Genomic DNA, 16361 nt, shown 5'->3' with positions numbered 1-16361 from the left:
CTCCAGCCCCTCTGGAATGACATACAGGAATACAACATTGGTACCACACCTCAAAGGGCACCAGAAACCTTCAGCCACCAGAAGACTTCAGCCAATATCCTACTGAAATTTATTACCATGGCAGAGGAAGAAAAATCCCAGGTTCTAGAAGATTTTTGTGCCCCCCACTTCCCATGGTATTTGTTTATTTTCTTCATCCTGTACCAGCTCAAAGCCTTATGACTAGATTCCCTTCCGTTCTCTTTAACTAGAAATTAATTTCTTTGTTTCTAATCCTTTCCTCTAATGCAAAAAATTTATATTTAGAATTTCTCTTTCCCTTCTTACTGAAATAATTCCCGTTTCTGTGTAAAGGTAGTGAAAACTGCAATAGTCAATTCCTTACACTGACGTTTTCCCTATTTTCTAATGAACAACTGGTCAAAATTATCTTCTTGTCTTAGTTCTACCTCAGTCCAACCTTTTTGCAACACCAGGTAACATAAGCCTCCAAGGAGAGCCCATAGCCAGTTTCAAGAATATGGTCACAACTTCAGTAAAAAATACCAATAAAATCACATTTCACAGAATCCCAGAGTAAGAGAATAGCTAGGGTTGGAAGGGACCTCTGGAGATCACAGGGTCCAGCCCCTCTGCCAAGGCAGGAAGGGGAAATATTATTTTTAATACTTCATTCTGTCACATAAGCCTAAAAACTTCTAAACTAAATATGAACTGTTATGTTTGGAACCCAAGAAAAGACTAGTATTAGTGTAAACTTCTAATGAGCCACATCCAAATTAATTCAGGATAGTAGGAAGAACAAAGAAATCTGATTTCAAAATTTGTGAAATTGGAAGCAATCCAAATTGTAAAAAAAACCTCGAGTTCTAGGTATTTTAATGTGAATTTTGACATTATAATACCAAAGCTTAAACTAATAAACTTTTAAAGTATGTAATTAACCACGAGTTTTACATTATTAAACTGAAGTTTACACTAAGCATTTGGAAAGAACAATATACTATTTGACCCTCTATTCAAACCAGATCTTGAAAATTTACCTGTGCTCTTCATGCTAATGGAAATGTATATTTTTTCCTTGGCAGTTTCCACGTTTTCTAACAGCCATTATTAACAGGCTCCAGAGTAAGTATGGAGTTTGTGAGTAACTCAAATAGTAGCAATTAACTTACCCTTAAAGACTCCTGGAATGAGGAGGCCTGGTACTGTGCATATTTTGCAATTGTTGTATGAGATCTACTGCTTTCACAACGCCAGATTTTCTTTGTTCCAGTGGGGTCCCAGTTTTCATCTGCTGGCTGCAGTAGCTGTGTCCTTACTTCTACTATGTGTTCATTATTCGCTTCTACCAATGTCTTAGTAGAGAAGAGTCCTAGATCTAATTAATAGCAATAAAATTAATAAATGAAGGTTAAAATAGAATAAAACAATTTCAGGAAAATGCCTGAAGTCATAGAAAGGTTTACTCTAAAATAATTTTTACCCTTTAAGTCTTTACAACACTGCCCACCTGAACATTAATTATTAACACCTAAAAAAATTTCCTCCACATATGCAGTAGAAAATTAGAAAAAACTTGGCAGCTATGGACTATTTTACAAGAAACCTTTTACATGCCTTAGCTAAACCAATCTGCAAACAATGTTCAAACCTATTACCATGAAAGTATTTTTCAGAGCAGAGCTTAATGAATGCACTTCCATCATAAAAACACATTTCCTACCAGCAGTGATAGTTTATCTACCTAGAGACTTCAAAATATTGCACACAGTCAAATTATAGATCATTAGATCTAAACACAAAGACATGCATCCAGTTTTTTATAGGAAAATGTCTGGCTGTAAACTTCCATATCCACAGCTCAGTTCCCTACTGTGCTCAACAAAATCTGCTGTATTTGTGATGAGGTTTTTTTTTTAAAAAGACCAAGATTAGAAACAACAGCAAACTGAGATATGACAAATTACCATAATGACTTGGAATATATGGTAAAATAGTATTATAGAAATAAAATATCCACTTATAAGAACTGAGAGACTTCTCTTTAAAAACCATTAATTCCTCCCCAAAGTTACAAAAAAAAAAAAAAAAAAAGAAAAGAAAAAAAGGTAAATTTACCTAATTTAAGCGCTCCAGCAAGGCCACGTATTACAGTAACAGGGTTGTTTGGGTTTGTACAAAATTGATGTAAAGGCGGAAAGAAAGCATCTCGTTTATTTTCCAACTGCAAAATTATAAAGGAATATTAGATGTCAGATCAATCTAGATTCCTTATTTGTAGAACAAGAAAGAATAGTAAAACAAAAGAGAAATAACAGAAAGAAAACAGGAATTTTCTGCATTTCCCTGCACTCTGGGAAATGAACAGCTACACCATACAGTTCTTTCTATTGTAAATGCTGGGTTCACTCTTGAAATTAATTTGTTACTGTAATTTGTTTCTTGGCAAGAATTATTCCCAAGTTGCTTCAGCTTTACAACTCAGGTTTCCTGAACTTAATTTCTTTATCTGACAGTAGCCTTGTACATTCCCTAAATCTACAGAATTCTCTGAAGAGCAATACAGTTTCTTTTCAGAAGTAAAAAAGCGATAATTTTACAGCTAATGTATATGAGAAACAGTATAATTAAAAGACTACTTTCATGGTATATCTCATGTTAACCAGGAAGGTTGATTTAATTTTTTTATGCTTCTCTGCACCTATAACCTCAATTTTATGCTATAGCCTCCCTCCTGATTTTTTTTTTTAATTGCTATGAATCCTTTAGAATGCTGAAGGCATTTCTAGCAACAAACAAAACACAACAGAGAGTTCCCAAAGAGTGGCACAACTGCACAGTCTGCGGCAGTGTGGTGACTTTCCAGCTTTGTGAGCACTCAACAAAGCTGGGATGGACTTTTATTAAGGCAGATGAGTTCAGGTGCAACACCTGGAAAACATCTGGAAGCACTACTGCATCCAGCTAAACCCAGCTCTCAGCACACTCAGACCCAAGTGCCAGCCTCTTCTGGTCCCCAGATTAAGGTGAACAAAGCCAACTTGAGCTTTTCACACTGCCTGTATGGGCATACTGTAATTTATTTTTCTGCTATTAAGGAAGTGGATATCCTGTAATTTATTCTTCTATTACTAAGGAAGTTAGCTCAATAAAGCTATTATGAAACTTTATTTTCAGAACAAAAGTTGTATGCATAAGAAAATACTACTCAACTAAACCCTGCCTTTTCCTGGTGACATTTTGTTCCCAACATCACCTCAACTTTTATTCATTTTTCTTCACTATGTTTTGAAGCAGATTGTTAAGGGAGTTTAGTTTAATTACTTGCTCATTTATACATAAGCTGTCACTTGCAAAAAATTGTACATACATTTCTGAAATACTGTGCATTGTATATAATGAACTGTTTTGCTTATTCTGCCAACATTTTGAGTATTAAAAATAAAAAATCTGAAGTATTGTTCCTTTTGATTACTGAAATTCTTAATTTACAGGTCCTTTGAGAGTCAAACTATGTCTCAAAATTTTCTTTATGGTTGGCATTTCTCCTGCCTACATATATATATACCAGTTTGGAGAGCACCGTAATTATAACTCAGTGATGAACAGTGCATCTTTAAAATAATTACATTATGTAATTCAGATAGCCAAACAATTGCAAAAGACAGGCAGCAATGTACTTCTGCCACTAGATTTACTTACATAAATACTAGGTGTAGGTGGATTCAGCTTGTCCTTTGGCAAGGGAGGGTACGGTGGAGGCGGTGGTCGTGGAGGTGGGCATTTATCCAATAGAATACTACTGTTAGATAAGCCATTTTTACCCAGATTCCTAAAAGGAAACAAGAGCTGTCTCTGTCAATACTTGACAAATAAAATAAATGCATATCAGTGTAATCTCTTATGCAAAATAATGTTGTATAAGGAGAAACCATCATTTAAGATGCAAATAAAGCTCGTATGTTTTAATCAAAAATTTTCCATGTATAATTTGACATTATTCAAACTTACTCGCACTTTGCCTGCTGAATTTGCAACATCACCACTATTAGTTAAAAATACAGCCATTTTCAAGAAAAGCAAGCATGACACATTTTGATAAAATTGAACAGGAAAAGGTTTCCACTACACACGAAGAACTTTAGCAGGTGGATGATCATTCCACAGGAGCTGAGGTAGCAGAGCAAAAGTCAGAAGATTACCAAAAAACTGCTGAGTCACAGAACCCAAGTACAGCTACACAACAGACACTGAACAGAACTGAACCACAGCTACCCCTCCCAGCCTTACATATTTTGAAGCAGAGGGAGCCACTGCTGTATAATCCATTTTTTGGAGCAACAAGGGAGAGCTCCTTCCCCCAGTGAACTCCTGTGTCAATGCCCCTGTGTGTGACTCCAGGGAGAACCTCTTGGCTGTATTTGCAGCCTCTCCCTGGACATTTCCAGGTGTGGGACCTGCTGGATGTGTAACTTTTCCTATAATGGATGACCTGAAAAGTCTCCATTCTGAGCTTAGCTTGTAGTCAATATCCAGTCACCATCACTAGGAATGTACTGACAAAACCATCTCTTATATTCTTGTTAAAAATTACTCAACTACTTCAAAATTCTTCCCACTGAAAACTATTCAAATCCTGCTTCCAACCTCCTTTGATTCACTGTTGTTACATCCCACAAAACAGGATGTTTCTAATGTATAGTTTAGTCATATATCTTCATAAAATTCACTGGTTACTAAAGAGTTTGTTTTTTGTTTTTTTTTTAATAACAACAGTCTTCAGCAGAAAACACAAACTTTTATCAGATGAAACTCCCAGTGACAAAAACTTCTTTCTGAAACTGAGCAACATGGTACAGCCAGATACTGCATCATGAGATCACAGCTTCAAATCAAGCTAGCAGAACCCACAGGATGGACTTGAGGCTCAAGATCAGATAGATTGACATGACAAACACTTCAAACAAAATGGGCAAACATCTCACACCACAAAGCACACCAGTCACACTGGCTCATTCCTTGTGCTAGGTGAGTCCAATGCCAGAATTTCACTTCCAAGAAAGTGAAAGAATGATGCAGAAGCTTTGATTAGTCATCATCCAACTCGGCAAAAAAAAAATCACTGACCAGCGCCTAATGTCTGATGGAGTTATTGCAAAGGCTTCATTGTCCCAACATACATTAAAAAAAAAAAAAAAAGCCAACAAAAGCAAACAAAAAAAAGAGCCCCAAAATCACATGGCAATATAAAATCATCACCACTCAGAAATTTATTGACTACAGCTGCACGAATCTGAGATCCAGACTATTTATGCAAAGTGAAACTAGAATCTAAACAGCAGGTATCAGACATTACTATAACCTCTGCATTACCAAACAGAGAAATAAAACCAAGAAAAACAAATGCACAGTATTAAAAACAGGAGAGAACTTTGACAAAATTCAGTTTGCATTGATAAACAGTTCTTAGGAAATTTCTAACTCAAGGAAAATGAGAAAAAGTGAACTTGAAGAAAAAGGGACATTATCAGAACTAATGGGACTCTTGAGCTGCAGTCACAGCAAGGTAATCACAGTGAAAGCTCCAAAAATCCAGAGCATGGGGGGGTTTCAGGGAAGGGTGACAATGGAGAGAGGAGAAACTTCTGTACACTTAGAGGAACTACAGGTCTGAAGAGGCAGAGGAGAAAGGGAAAGAAATAGCACAAAGGAAAAGATCAGATTAACAAAGATATCTCATAAACCTAGCACTTGAAGCTGGTATTACCAATTGGACGCTATAATTTCCTATTAAGCTACTCAAATTCTATGCGGAAATTTTAAGAGGAAAATGGATAAAGAATTGCAAAGCTGAGATAGCAAAACATTCATAATTTAAGTGGCGCAGGAAACAGATGGGCAGAATATTTAAAGTTGTCTTTAACAGACCAGCTTCATTCTATCGTATTTTTTTTCCTATCATCTTTTTTTTAAACTATGAATCAGAATATCTTACTATTAATAACAAGGCAAGAGAGCTATTAAAGAATAATTCTGTAATTGTTAGTGTGCCAAACAGTGCAATAGAAATTATAAAAAACACTATAGAAATACTAAAAATACTTGCTACCATGGTGTGAGTATCCACTGCCAGTCTCTCCACTTCTAGAAACATGGAACTACTGCCAGTGCAAGGAAAGTGAAAGACCTTTTTTGACCACAGCACCTGTGCTGAAAATCCCACACATCCCAGTTTCAAGAATGCAGATTTTGTGAGAGGATTTCACAGTGGCTGAAAGGGGCAACAAATGCACTGCTCAAGACAAAACAATCCTGATTTATGCCCCCAAAAGAAACTGGACACCCAGTCATCTGTGATGAAGGAACGAAGAGCAGGACAAGCTTCATTCATTTAAACTGGCTTGTTGTGGACTGTGAGTGGACAACACCCTTCACTGTCAGAGTGGGAAGAGAAGTCAGGAGCAGCTGCCAGGCTCACAGGGACACAGCCAGGGATGCACAGGGACGGGACGTGCAGCCTGTCCTGAGCCACAGCTGCAGCACTTGGGCCACTGCAAATTGCTCCAGGGGTGAAAGCAACAACTCATGGAAGTGCTTCACTCTGAGAACCAACTCAAACTGCCCTGAGAACTGCTTGGGAGAACATCAACCACTAAGGATGGAACTGGTGCCTTAACTTCACATAAATCAATCAATCAATTAAGTTGGAAAAGACCTCTGGGGTCACTGAGTTCAATCCATGACCCATCACTGCCTTGTCACCCAGCCCATGGCCCTGAGTGCCACGTCCAGCCTTTCCTTGAACACCTCCGGGAATGGTGACTCCACCACCCCCCTGGGCAGCTCTCCAATATCTAATCACCCTTTCTGTGAAAAAAGATCTCCAGATGTCCAACCTAAACCTCCCCTGGCACAGCTTAAGTCCATGTCCTCTTGTGCTGTCACTGGCTACTTGGGATTATTTCATGTAGTCATGGGATCTCTTGAATAAGCAATCATCACATTTGTTAGAACACCCCTTTTAATTAAATTTTACTGTTTTCTAGGATACATTCCCACAGCTTTTAAGAGACAGTTTACAGCCTTCAGTCTTAGGTAAAAACTTCCCCTCTGGCTGTACCTAAACACACAGCTGACCAAAAGCCCAGGTGTGACACAGTTTCAACAATCACCCACAGAACACTTCTCAGGCAATTCCCAGACACATTTTAGGTACAGGATTGATTCTGCATCATCCCACCTGCCCAAAAAAAAAAAAAAAAAAAAAAAAAAGTATCATGCAGATTTAAAGGTACCTGTGTTACACAGTGATACCAATTTTAACTCTATTAAAAAAAAAAAAAAATTCTACCTCAAAAGATATTAAAGTTCACAGGATAAAACTTGTTTTCCCAGAACCAAGAATCATTATCAATAATTATCATTCTTTACATTTATTAAATTAATCACCTCAACATTTTTATTGTTTCACTCAACCCTAACATCAGGCTGAGAGAATTATGTCTAATTCTCAGGAAGTGTGCTCTTCATGTCCTCTGGAGCTTTTCCTGTTTTCCAAGAACCATTAAAAAAAACCTATATGAATTATAAACAGTTCTCTGGCTTGCCCTTTCAAAGTTCACTGATGCATGTTATCTGGGCCCCTGACTTAAAAATGCCAAATTTAACTATAACTGCTGTTTAACCTTCTCCTTGAAAAGGGAGTACATTCTATGATGTGAACATTTTATCTGCCTTTTTCCCAAGCACGGAACAAAAATATTTACTGAGCACTCTTGCCTTATGGAACATTCGAATACTTCGGTGCAGACTTTTTTTATTCTTTTTTGTTTTTGTCTGAAAGTTTTCCTCTTCCGAACATAATTTCTGTGTTTTCTAGAACTCTTATCTTGGATACTTTAAAAAATATTTGCCCTTTTTGTTTCTGCTTGGGAGATTACAAGTATTTGGTGATAATGAAAAGTTCCTGAACAACTTCCAGTTATCTATACATTTGGATTTTAGGTACAATTTACAGGTCAAAACAGAGTAAGTTACAAGCATTTGTGCTTAAGCAGTTATTTTTGTTGTGAAGTCACTCTAAGTGAATTATTATTTGAGGATTAGCTGTATGAGGATTAACAAGGTTTTACTGCTCAAGAGATTATAGTTATTCAGAAGAACAAAATTAATGCCCTCTCTTCCGCCAATAAAAATCACATTTAAAATTAACACACGGAACTGTGGATTTATTTGATACTCTATCTCAATTCTATCAGAGTTAATTAATCCCCAAAGAGGAAGGAACAAGACATTTTTGAATGGTGCCTGCAGAAGGAATCGGCTGAAGCACTGGGCTGCACAGCACCCACCTGGTGCAGTCCTGGTTCAAAGCAGAAACTCCCACAATTAGCACACACCAGCAGTTGCTTTCTTATTCTGAGTTATTACAAAAAAACCCTGTCAATCCCCACCAGCCTGGGAAGGAGGTGGTGACACACAACACCCAGCCTGGCTCCCGGAGCTTCCCCTCCCCAAGCTCCTTCTGTAGCCAGGGGATAGAGAGGGGCTCTTGAAGGGAATATAAAGAAGTCAAATCAAGCTTACATTAGGCTTAAATGCAAGTAATGCCAGATAATTACACAACCTGTTTATCATGCAATTCTCTACCCCAGCCTTTCACAACCAGGTACTAGTTGGCAATACTCCCAGGGACCTTTCATGAAACTACAGAAAATCCTACAATAGAACTGTGGATTTTCTCATTATGCAAATGTATTTCTAATTATTTTTCAATTCTGTTCTGATTTTGACCTCAATAGTACAGGTTGGCAGTGAATTTCATAGGTTAATTACATGTTATGTAAGAAGTAATGTTCCTTTTTTTCTTTTCTTAATGACTTTTACATCTTCCCTCTCTATTTCATTTGCTAATCACCTTGCTCCAGAGGCTGTAAGACAAACAGAATCACATCACTGACTTACGTAAGAAAAGCATTATAACAAGTGGCACCAAACTTTTTCATATGCTTGCCTTTCCCTCTGAATTGCAAATTTACCCATGTTTTTTTTTTTAACTCCCAGATAATTCTGCTTCCCATTTGCAGAGTTCAGTATCTGCCTTTTGAGCAAAACAGAATCTCTTATTCTAAGCAGTGTTTAGCTTGTGAAATCATGGTATTTCAAATTTTATTCTTAAAACTTTTGCTATGGTGAAGATCACTTGCCAGATATAATGTGCTTTTAGAGGAACTGAGCAATTCTGTCTTGAAGCCAAAAAAGCCCTTTGTTTGTAAATAAAATTCCCAATTAAACAAAAATTGCTGTTGTTGTTTTTAAAAACAAAACACTAATTTAATCCAGGTCCTTCCTCCACAAAGTACTTCCCTTCAAATAGATTTAGGCTCTTTTCCTGTGGACCACCGAGCTCCCAAATTAGTGATTCACTGACTTCCCAGACCAGGCTCAGGGAGAAGCACCTTCAGTAAGGACAGAACAAAATTTCTTCTGCCCAGGGCTCCAACAGAGCCCTTGGAGCAAAGAGAATTCTGCCCACCTGAGCCTCTGCACTGCCCACTCCTCCTCAGCAAATGGATTTACTGCCCTTGTGTAAATGCTGGCCATTTATCAGACCCTTTCCCAGATTCTTTAGCCCAGACCACCTTCACAGAATCAACAAATCATTAAGGTTGGAAAAGATCTCTGGGATCATGGAGTCCAACCTGAGACCAAACACCACTTTGTTAACTTGACCATGGCACCACGTGCCAAATTCAGCATGGTGAACCCTCCAGGGAGGGTTCCCACCACCACCCTGGTCCACCCATTCCAGTGTCTTAACACCTTTTCCATGTAAAAATTCCTCTGTTTGTTCCCTGTCCTGTATCTTTATCATTTTACAAGACCCCTTGAGAGGCAGCTCATCTCTTCTAGTCTCCTGTCACTTTTCTCAGTGGATTGCTCTACACTTTCCCTCTCTGAACACCAAGCAAAAAGAACTATAAAAAGGCTTTATTAGCTCCTTTTGATACACATTACAGTCAAACCTACACCCCTCATTTGCCTTCCCCAATCATGACAAATTTGTAAAGCTTTCAAGCTCAGAAATGCTTCAGAGTCGTCAAATGAGTCTTTCCATGTATCACCATAAAATGGCAAGGACAACATCCAGCTGACACGAAGTCACCCAGCTGGGCTTTTCAGAACTGCCTGAGGACCTCTCACCTCTAGAGTTTTGTTTGGACCTCTACCTGCTCTTTCAAGGCTGTGGACAAACTTTAATAAACAATGAGGGGGGAAAAAAATAATAACCAAGATATTTCGTACTTCTTTTATGAGAAACAGTACCAGCCAACTCAGGAACTTCTCCATGCTGCTTAAACTAAGGACCTGACCTCAGATCAGTTTTAGAAAGGGAAACTGATAAGACTCTCTTAACTGAGATGGATCCTGGATTTTTACCCCTACTCCGGGATGTTAATTAGATGCACCAATTGAAACATGGAGTGAGAAATCAGCTGGTTTCACTTCAGTAGGAATAAACACCTCGAGTGTTGAATCTCAAGCCTCGTGATAATGTTTCATTAATTCCCCTTTCAGAAAGATTGCTCACAGGGAAAAGATACTTACATTTCTAAGAGCACAGAAAAGAGCTTTTGATAACAGTCTTTTTAAGGAAACATGATACACAACCAGACCAAGAAGCACACTCTTCTTTTTCTCCCCTATTAACAATTAGCTTTTCTAATAACAAAATCAGAGCAGTTATTCTTAGTATATTTTCTTCTTTTAATTACATGGTTTTCACTTATGCTCAAAATTACTTGGGGTTGTGTTGGTGTTTCATTGTTTTTTTGTTGCTGGTTATTTTTTAAAAAATTACCTTAATAGGAGATTTTCTTTAGGAATCTCAGGAAGGATAATTAATCTAATAGTGAACTCTTTTATCTGTTAATTTGCTCAGAGGCCTGAAGAATTTGACTTTACTATGTAAACAGTTTACCAAACACAATTTAGTTGTTTTATAGCCACCTTAAAATTTACTGTTGTAACCAGTTTTATTGGTAGGGAAGACTAACCAAATCACACTTCCCTGAATCCCCTCCTCAATTCCTTTTCACCCCTACACTCCAGCAGCAGTTTAACGAGACGAGCACATTTGCCACCCCACTGTTCTGCAGAACAGCATCCTAATGAGATTTGCATATCTGAGTCAATAGCTCAGCTCCTGCATTTCTCAATTCCTTGTGGCTTTTCAGGGACATTGTCTGGCCCTTCAAGGGAAGCTCCTTGTACAAGTATCAATTGCTGTGCCAGCACCCTATGTCTGACCCCTTCTCAGCCTCCTCAACAACCTCATTTCACCCCAGGAACAGAATGGAGCTCTGTTAAATATTTCCTCAACATTCGCACCAAGGAAGATGGATATAAAGAAACTTTTCAGCCTCCGCAATTATCTTGCCCTACTTCAGTGCTCACTTTAGTCTTTGGCAAAACAAAGCATTTACCAAGTCTGCTTCTACACAGCAGACAACCTATTCACACTAATAAAAGAAGAATCAAACTGAGTTTCTCTTTGGCCTGTGTTTTGCATTTTATAATACAAAGCATCTCCTTTCACCTAATGGCTTCACTTGAGCAGCTTTCATTAAGACAACACTTGCTTATGTAAGGCAAAATTAGGGTCTCCCGGCATTTACTTTTGTCAAACTAATTCTGATTTTATTTTATTGTGATGCAAGACTTCTGAATGCCTGTTCTAATAAATTTCTTTCACTATTAAAACCACCAAATTTCCATACTTCTGATGCTCCTTTGTTCTTAAGCAACACACAAAACCTTTGGAACTTTAACAGGTCACTTTTTGGTGGTGAGCATTACCATGTTGCTTCCTAATAAAATCCCTCCTGTGAGATGAGGAACTTCATTATCCTGCAGTTCACTATCCTGCTGTAGGTCAATTGTAGTTACCTTGTGAATCAACTCTTGTGCATTACTTAATCCCAAACTGAGACTAATTCCAGGTCTTTTGTGCTCCTAACACAAATAAACCTGTAGGGTCTCAAAGATGCAAAAAATGGCTCTTTAAGACACGACTTTTTTTTAAAACATGAAAGCATCTGAAGAAAAAAAAATGAACAAATAGACATCTGAGGACTACAATGCAACTTACAAAGAATATAAACACCCTCAGAGCCAAATGCAGAACAATGAGGAAGAAAATTAAAATGATTAATCTAGTGCTCCAGCTATAAAAAAAAAACAAGTTACATCCACCTGTTCCTACCCATAAAAATATCTATTTTCACCTGGAGAATACCATCAAGACAACAGGGCAACAGATTCAAGTGACAATTCAACTGAGATAACAAGAAGAATATGCCAGAAGATAACAGAATATAATTATCCATATTAGAGATGGAGCCAAAACAACTTTCTGAACGTATCAAAATTAAGTTGTTGTATGCAACAACTGACACAAATGAATACTTTAAGGCCCAATACAATGTAGCTCCAATATAAAAGACTAACAGAACAATTCCTCTCTCCCTGTGCATTAATCTTATGCAACACAAGTGTCTGGGGTCTTGTCTGGTCTTGTGTCTGTTGTGTTTTATAGGTTGTTGTGGGTTTTTTTTGGTTTGTTTGTTTTTTAAGGAAAAAATAAATTATTTTCATGTTTTCTACTGTGGGTAGCTTATCTGCAATTTTAAAAATAATTCTAAAAATGAACACTTTTGGTCACAAATTCATATTTGAATCTCAAGGTACCACTTGCAGTGACAGCACCCAAATATAATCAGTACTACAGGAAGTATTTTCAATTCTTTGTTTTTGCATTCCCACACAGTGTGTTAAAATAAAGGTCAACATACAGTACTGAAGCTCACAGTATCTGATATATTAGCATATAAATATCTCTCATTTTACTACATGTATTTTTTTTTTGCCAATCAGCAGGCCTTTGAGTACATTATTTTTAAAATTCTCCCTCCCAGACATTTTTGTTTATGTCAGTCATGCACACAACAGCTGTAACAAGGATGTTCTGCCCAAAATTCTGCTCCAGATATGTCATGTGTATGCCTGAATGTCTTAAAACAAAGCAAGGACTAATCAGCTACTCAGTAAAAGACTGGGAAATCTCTGTCATCAACTTTATGAATACAAACTGTCAAACATATTAGAATGGCAGGGAAAAAAACCCCACTATTAATGTATTTTATAGGGTTTATATACAAAGTTATAATTTTGATTATTATGAAATAACAGGAAAGCAGCTGTAGCACAGGTGAGTTATTGTATTTCTCAGAATCTCTTGTTATTAGCAGACATACGCAGAATTTCCAGAAAGCATTGTTTGCCTAGAAGGAATCCTGTCTCAAAGCCTGTAAGCATAGTTCAGACTGATGCAGTAATTGATCTCAGAGCTGCTAAAAAACCCAAGTGTCTCCTCCACTTTTCCCCATCATCCAGCTTCTAAGTCCTCTGCCTCGCTGAATGAAGGTGCAGACAGGCTGAAGAGGGAGCTCTCAATCTCTTGTCGTGTGAAAGAAAGGGAAAGAAGCACATCTAACACCTTTTGAGCTGGCTGCAAACTACACGGGACAAAGTATTAGCTTACCTCCCTTGAAAAATTACCATTATGTGAGCCTGGTACTGACTGTAAGAAGCCAAGTGAAACATCTTTATGAGCCTTCCTTTATCTTGGAAATTAAGTATAATTAGGGATACTACACCTCCATCAAAGAGCAAAAACACAAGGACTTGCTGGTTTACAGACTTTGTAGCTAAACTGATAAATATTTTGCTCTCAAACACTAACTGCAGATCTCTCAGACAACAGCACGCCAAACACATCAAAATGCAACATTTCACTAGAGTGAAGCACTTCCCATTATTCCCTCAAAAAAGCTATAATCCAATTTTGGAGGCAAATCAGGTAAACTTTAAGAAAAAACTTAGTCTCTAACAGTTTATATTACGCCAATTTGCAATGCACTCGTCCTACCACCATACACTCAAGCTATTGTCATACTTCTACTAGAAAGAATACATACAGGGTCCCAATTTAAAATAAAAAAGCTGTTAAAGCTGTTAATTTTTATGAATGTAGTATATGTAGCAATGTCACTTGGAAATGAACATTACAGTAAGACTTAATATCTGAAAGATGATAAAATAGGCTCCCTAAAGATTTTTTTTTCTCTCTTTTATGAAATTTATCTTGGTAACAGATAGTGACAGACTGCTATATCATGGATCAGTATTAGTCATCAAATCCCACAACATTAGGAACTACAAGCTCTCAGTCACAGATGAAGGTTGTTTTTTTTTTGGGTTTTTTTTTTTTTTTTGGTAGAATCATATAAACATTCTTTTATACTACTTTTTTAATATAAAAAAGAGTAATGCTCAAAACCACCATATTTGCTATACAAAATATAGCAAACATACATCCTAAAAAAAGTGTTTTGGAGTAAAATATATTGATGCAATAACTATTTCAACAAGAATTCTAACAGAAAAAAGCACAGATAACATTTCAATTAAAGAACTGCAAACAGAGTTCAGGATGGAAAACAGCAGAGTAGAGCCCAAAACATTCAATAACCACATGCTTACGATTAAAGGGACTTCTGTGAACTTTAAAGGCATCTTAGGTTACATTTTCAAACACAGTGGCAACTGTAAAGGACAGCTACAGAAATTACAGTGTTCTAAATGGCCATTTCAATTTCTCAATTTGTTTGGATTTTGAACCAATTTTTTTTAAGAAAGCAGGCAAAGACTACCAAGAAAATCTTGGAGGACTTTGAGGTATTTTACATAGAGAAGGCTGCGAGCAGCAAGCACTAAATGTGAATTTGCAAAGCTAATGACTCCCTGACAGGCTCCCTGCTAGCACATGCACCAGAGATGAACACTGACAGATTTAGCTGCAGCAGTTTAAGTTATTATTGCTCAGGGTTCAACCATCCTCCTGTGCCACTGGTTATTGCAAGGGGAGTGGAATTTGCTGTATTTCTAACACCACTGTAGCCTACAGTGAAATATCTTTGCCACAAGTCATTGCTAGGAAGTGTTATCTGAACTTGTACAACCCAGCCTTCCACACTGTGCCATTCTGCATTTCCAGCCATGAAAATACCTGGGAAAACACTGTACAATATGCACAACCACACTGCAATCACTGCCAGGTTTTCTAGTGCTGACCTCACATTTTGCCTTAATCTAGTCTTCCGCTGATCTAAAATGATCCAAGCTTACTGACTAAAGGTAAAAACCAACAAAAACACACCTGCTGATCAACTGGAACATAAGATGGACCAAGACCTAAACTCTTGAACAATCAAAAATACCTGAACTTGAACATGACAGACTCACAACCTGCTGCACAAATGCATTTTTAACACAATCCATCAGCTGAACAGCTCCTGGGCTTGAGCTATAGATGCTGAAACCAAAAAAGCCATCTCTGGTACAGAGCTGAAGGACAAGCTGACACACCAGATGGCTGTGTGACCACTCAGAGGGACACCAGCAGGCAGGAGAAATGGCCAACAGGACTCTGGGGGTGTTCAGCACAGGGAAATGCCAAGTCCTGCAGCAGGGGAAGAATAACCCCATGCACTGGTACATAGAAAATAGAGATTTTTTATGTTAGGGGTGACCCAGCATGAAGAGCTTTGTCCAGGCAGACTGTGGAGTCTTTCCACCCTTGGAAGTATTTAAAACCTGGCTGGACATTGCCCTGAGCAACCTGCTGTAGCTGGCCCTACTGGGAGTCAGGAGGATGGATGAGATGATCTCCACAGAGATCCCTTCCTGGAGCTCCCACCTGAACATCCTGTGATTATTTATTATTTTTCCAATGAGAACACGGATTTGTGATGACAGACCAAATCTGTCTGATTTATCAAGAAAAAAAAAGATTCTGAAGAGCTTAATAGCAGCACTAAACATGACTTCTTTAACATTTAATAATTTTCAACATCTACATTGTTGCTGTTGTTTGTTATCTAAAGAGAAGCATTTGTACAGCACCTACAAACTATGCCCATGAAAGACAACTCATTACTGAATAAAAGTCCAAACAACTTATTTTCATTTTGTAGGAGCTGTATCAAAGCTCCTTATAGAAATTAAGTTGCAAACCCCATGAGGAGGACACACAATTTGACACAATAAATTTATCTGACATTTACCAATATCATGTACCTATTTCAGAAGTCTTTCTTCTCTAAGAAAACAGTCATATAAATGCTAGAATAAAACCATATTGATGTCCAACCAAACCAACCAAATAATGAAATAAAACCATTAGATGCAGTGGTCAAAAATTTTTTTCCAGTTTAAAATAGACTTTTCAACTATAT

General features: G+C 37.6%; 1 protein-coding gene across 20 annotated transcripts in view; it reads right to left on the bottom strand.

The window, feature by feature from the left end:
• KDM6A (lysine demethylase 6A) overlaps window positions 1-16361 on the bottom strand; it is a 150526-nt gene that overhangs the window by 18500 nt on the left and 115665 nt on the right. For all 20 annotated transcript variants that reach the window (XR_014957003.1, XM_085586134.1, XM_085586149.1 and 17 more), the window contains 3 exons: window positions 3706-3835; window positions 2122-2227; window positions 1176-1381 (listed from right to left, as the gene is read on the bottom strand). Coding sequence is in view for 19 of the 20 variants with exons in the window: in XM_085586134.1 (XP_085442260.1) it covers window positions 1176-1381; window positions 2122-2227; window positions 3706-3835 (442 nt within the window). In the remaining variant the exon portion in view is untranslated. The remainder of the gene's footprint in view (window positions 1-1175; window positions 1382-2121; window positions 2228-3705; window positions 3836-16361) is intronic.

Source organism: Lonchura striata, chromosome 1, assembly GCF_050655825.1.
Source record: "Lonchura striata isolate lonStrDom1 chromosome 1, ASM5065582v1, whole genome shotgun sequence".
NCBI lineage: Eukaryota > Metazoa > Chordata > Aves > Passeriformes > Estrildidae > Lonchura > Lonchura striata.
This window is presented reverse-complemented; position numbering and strand designations above follow the sequence as displayed.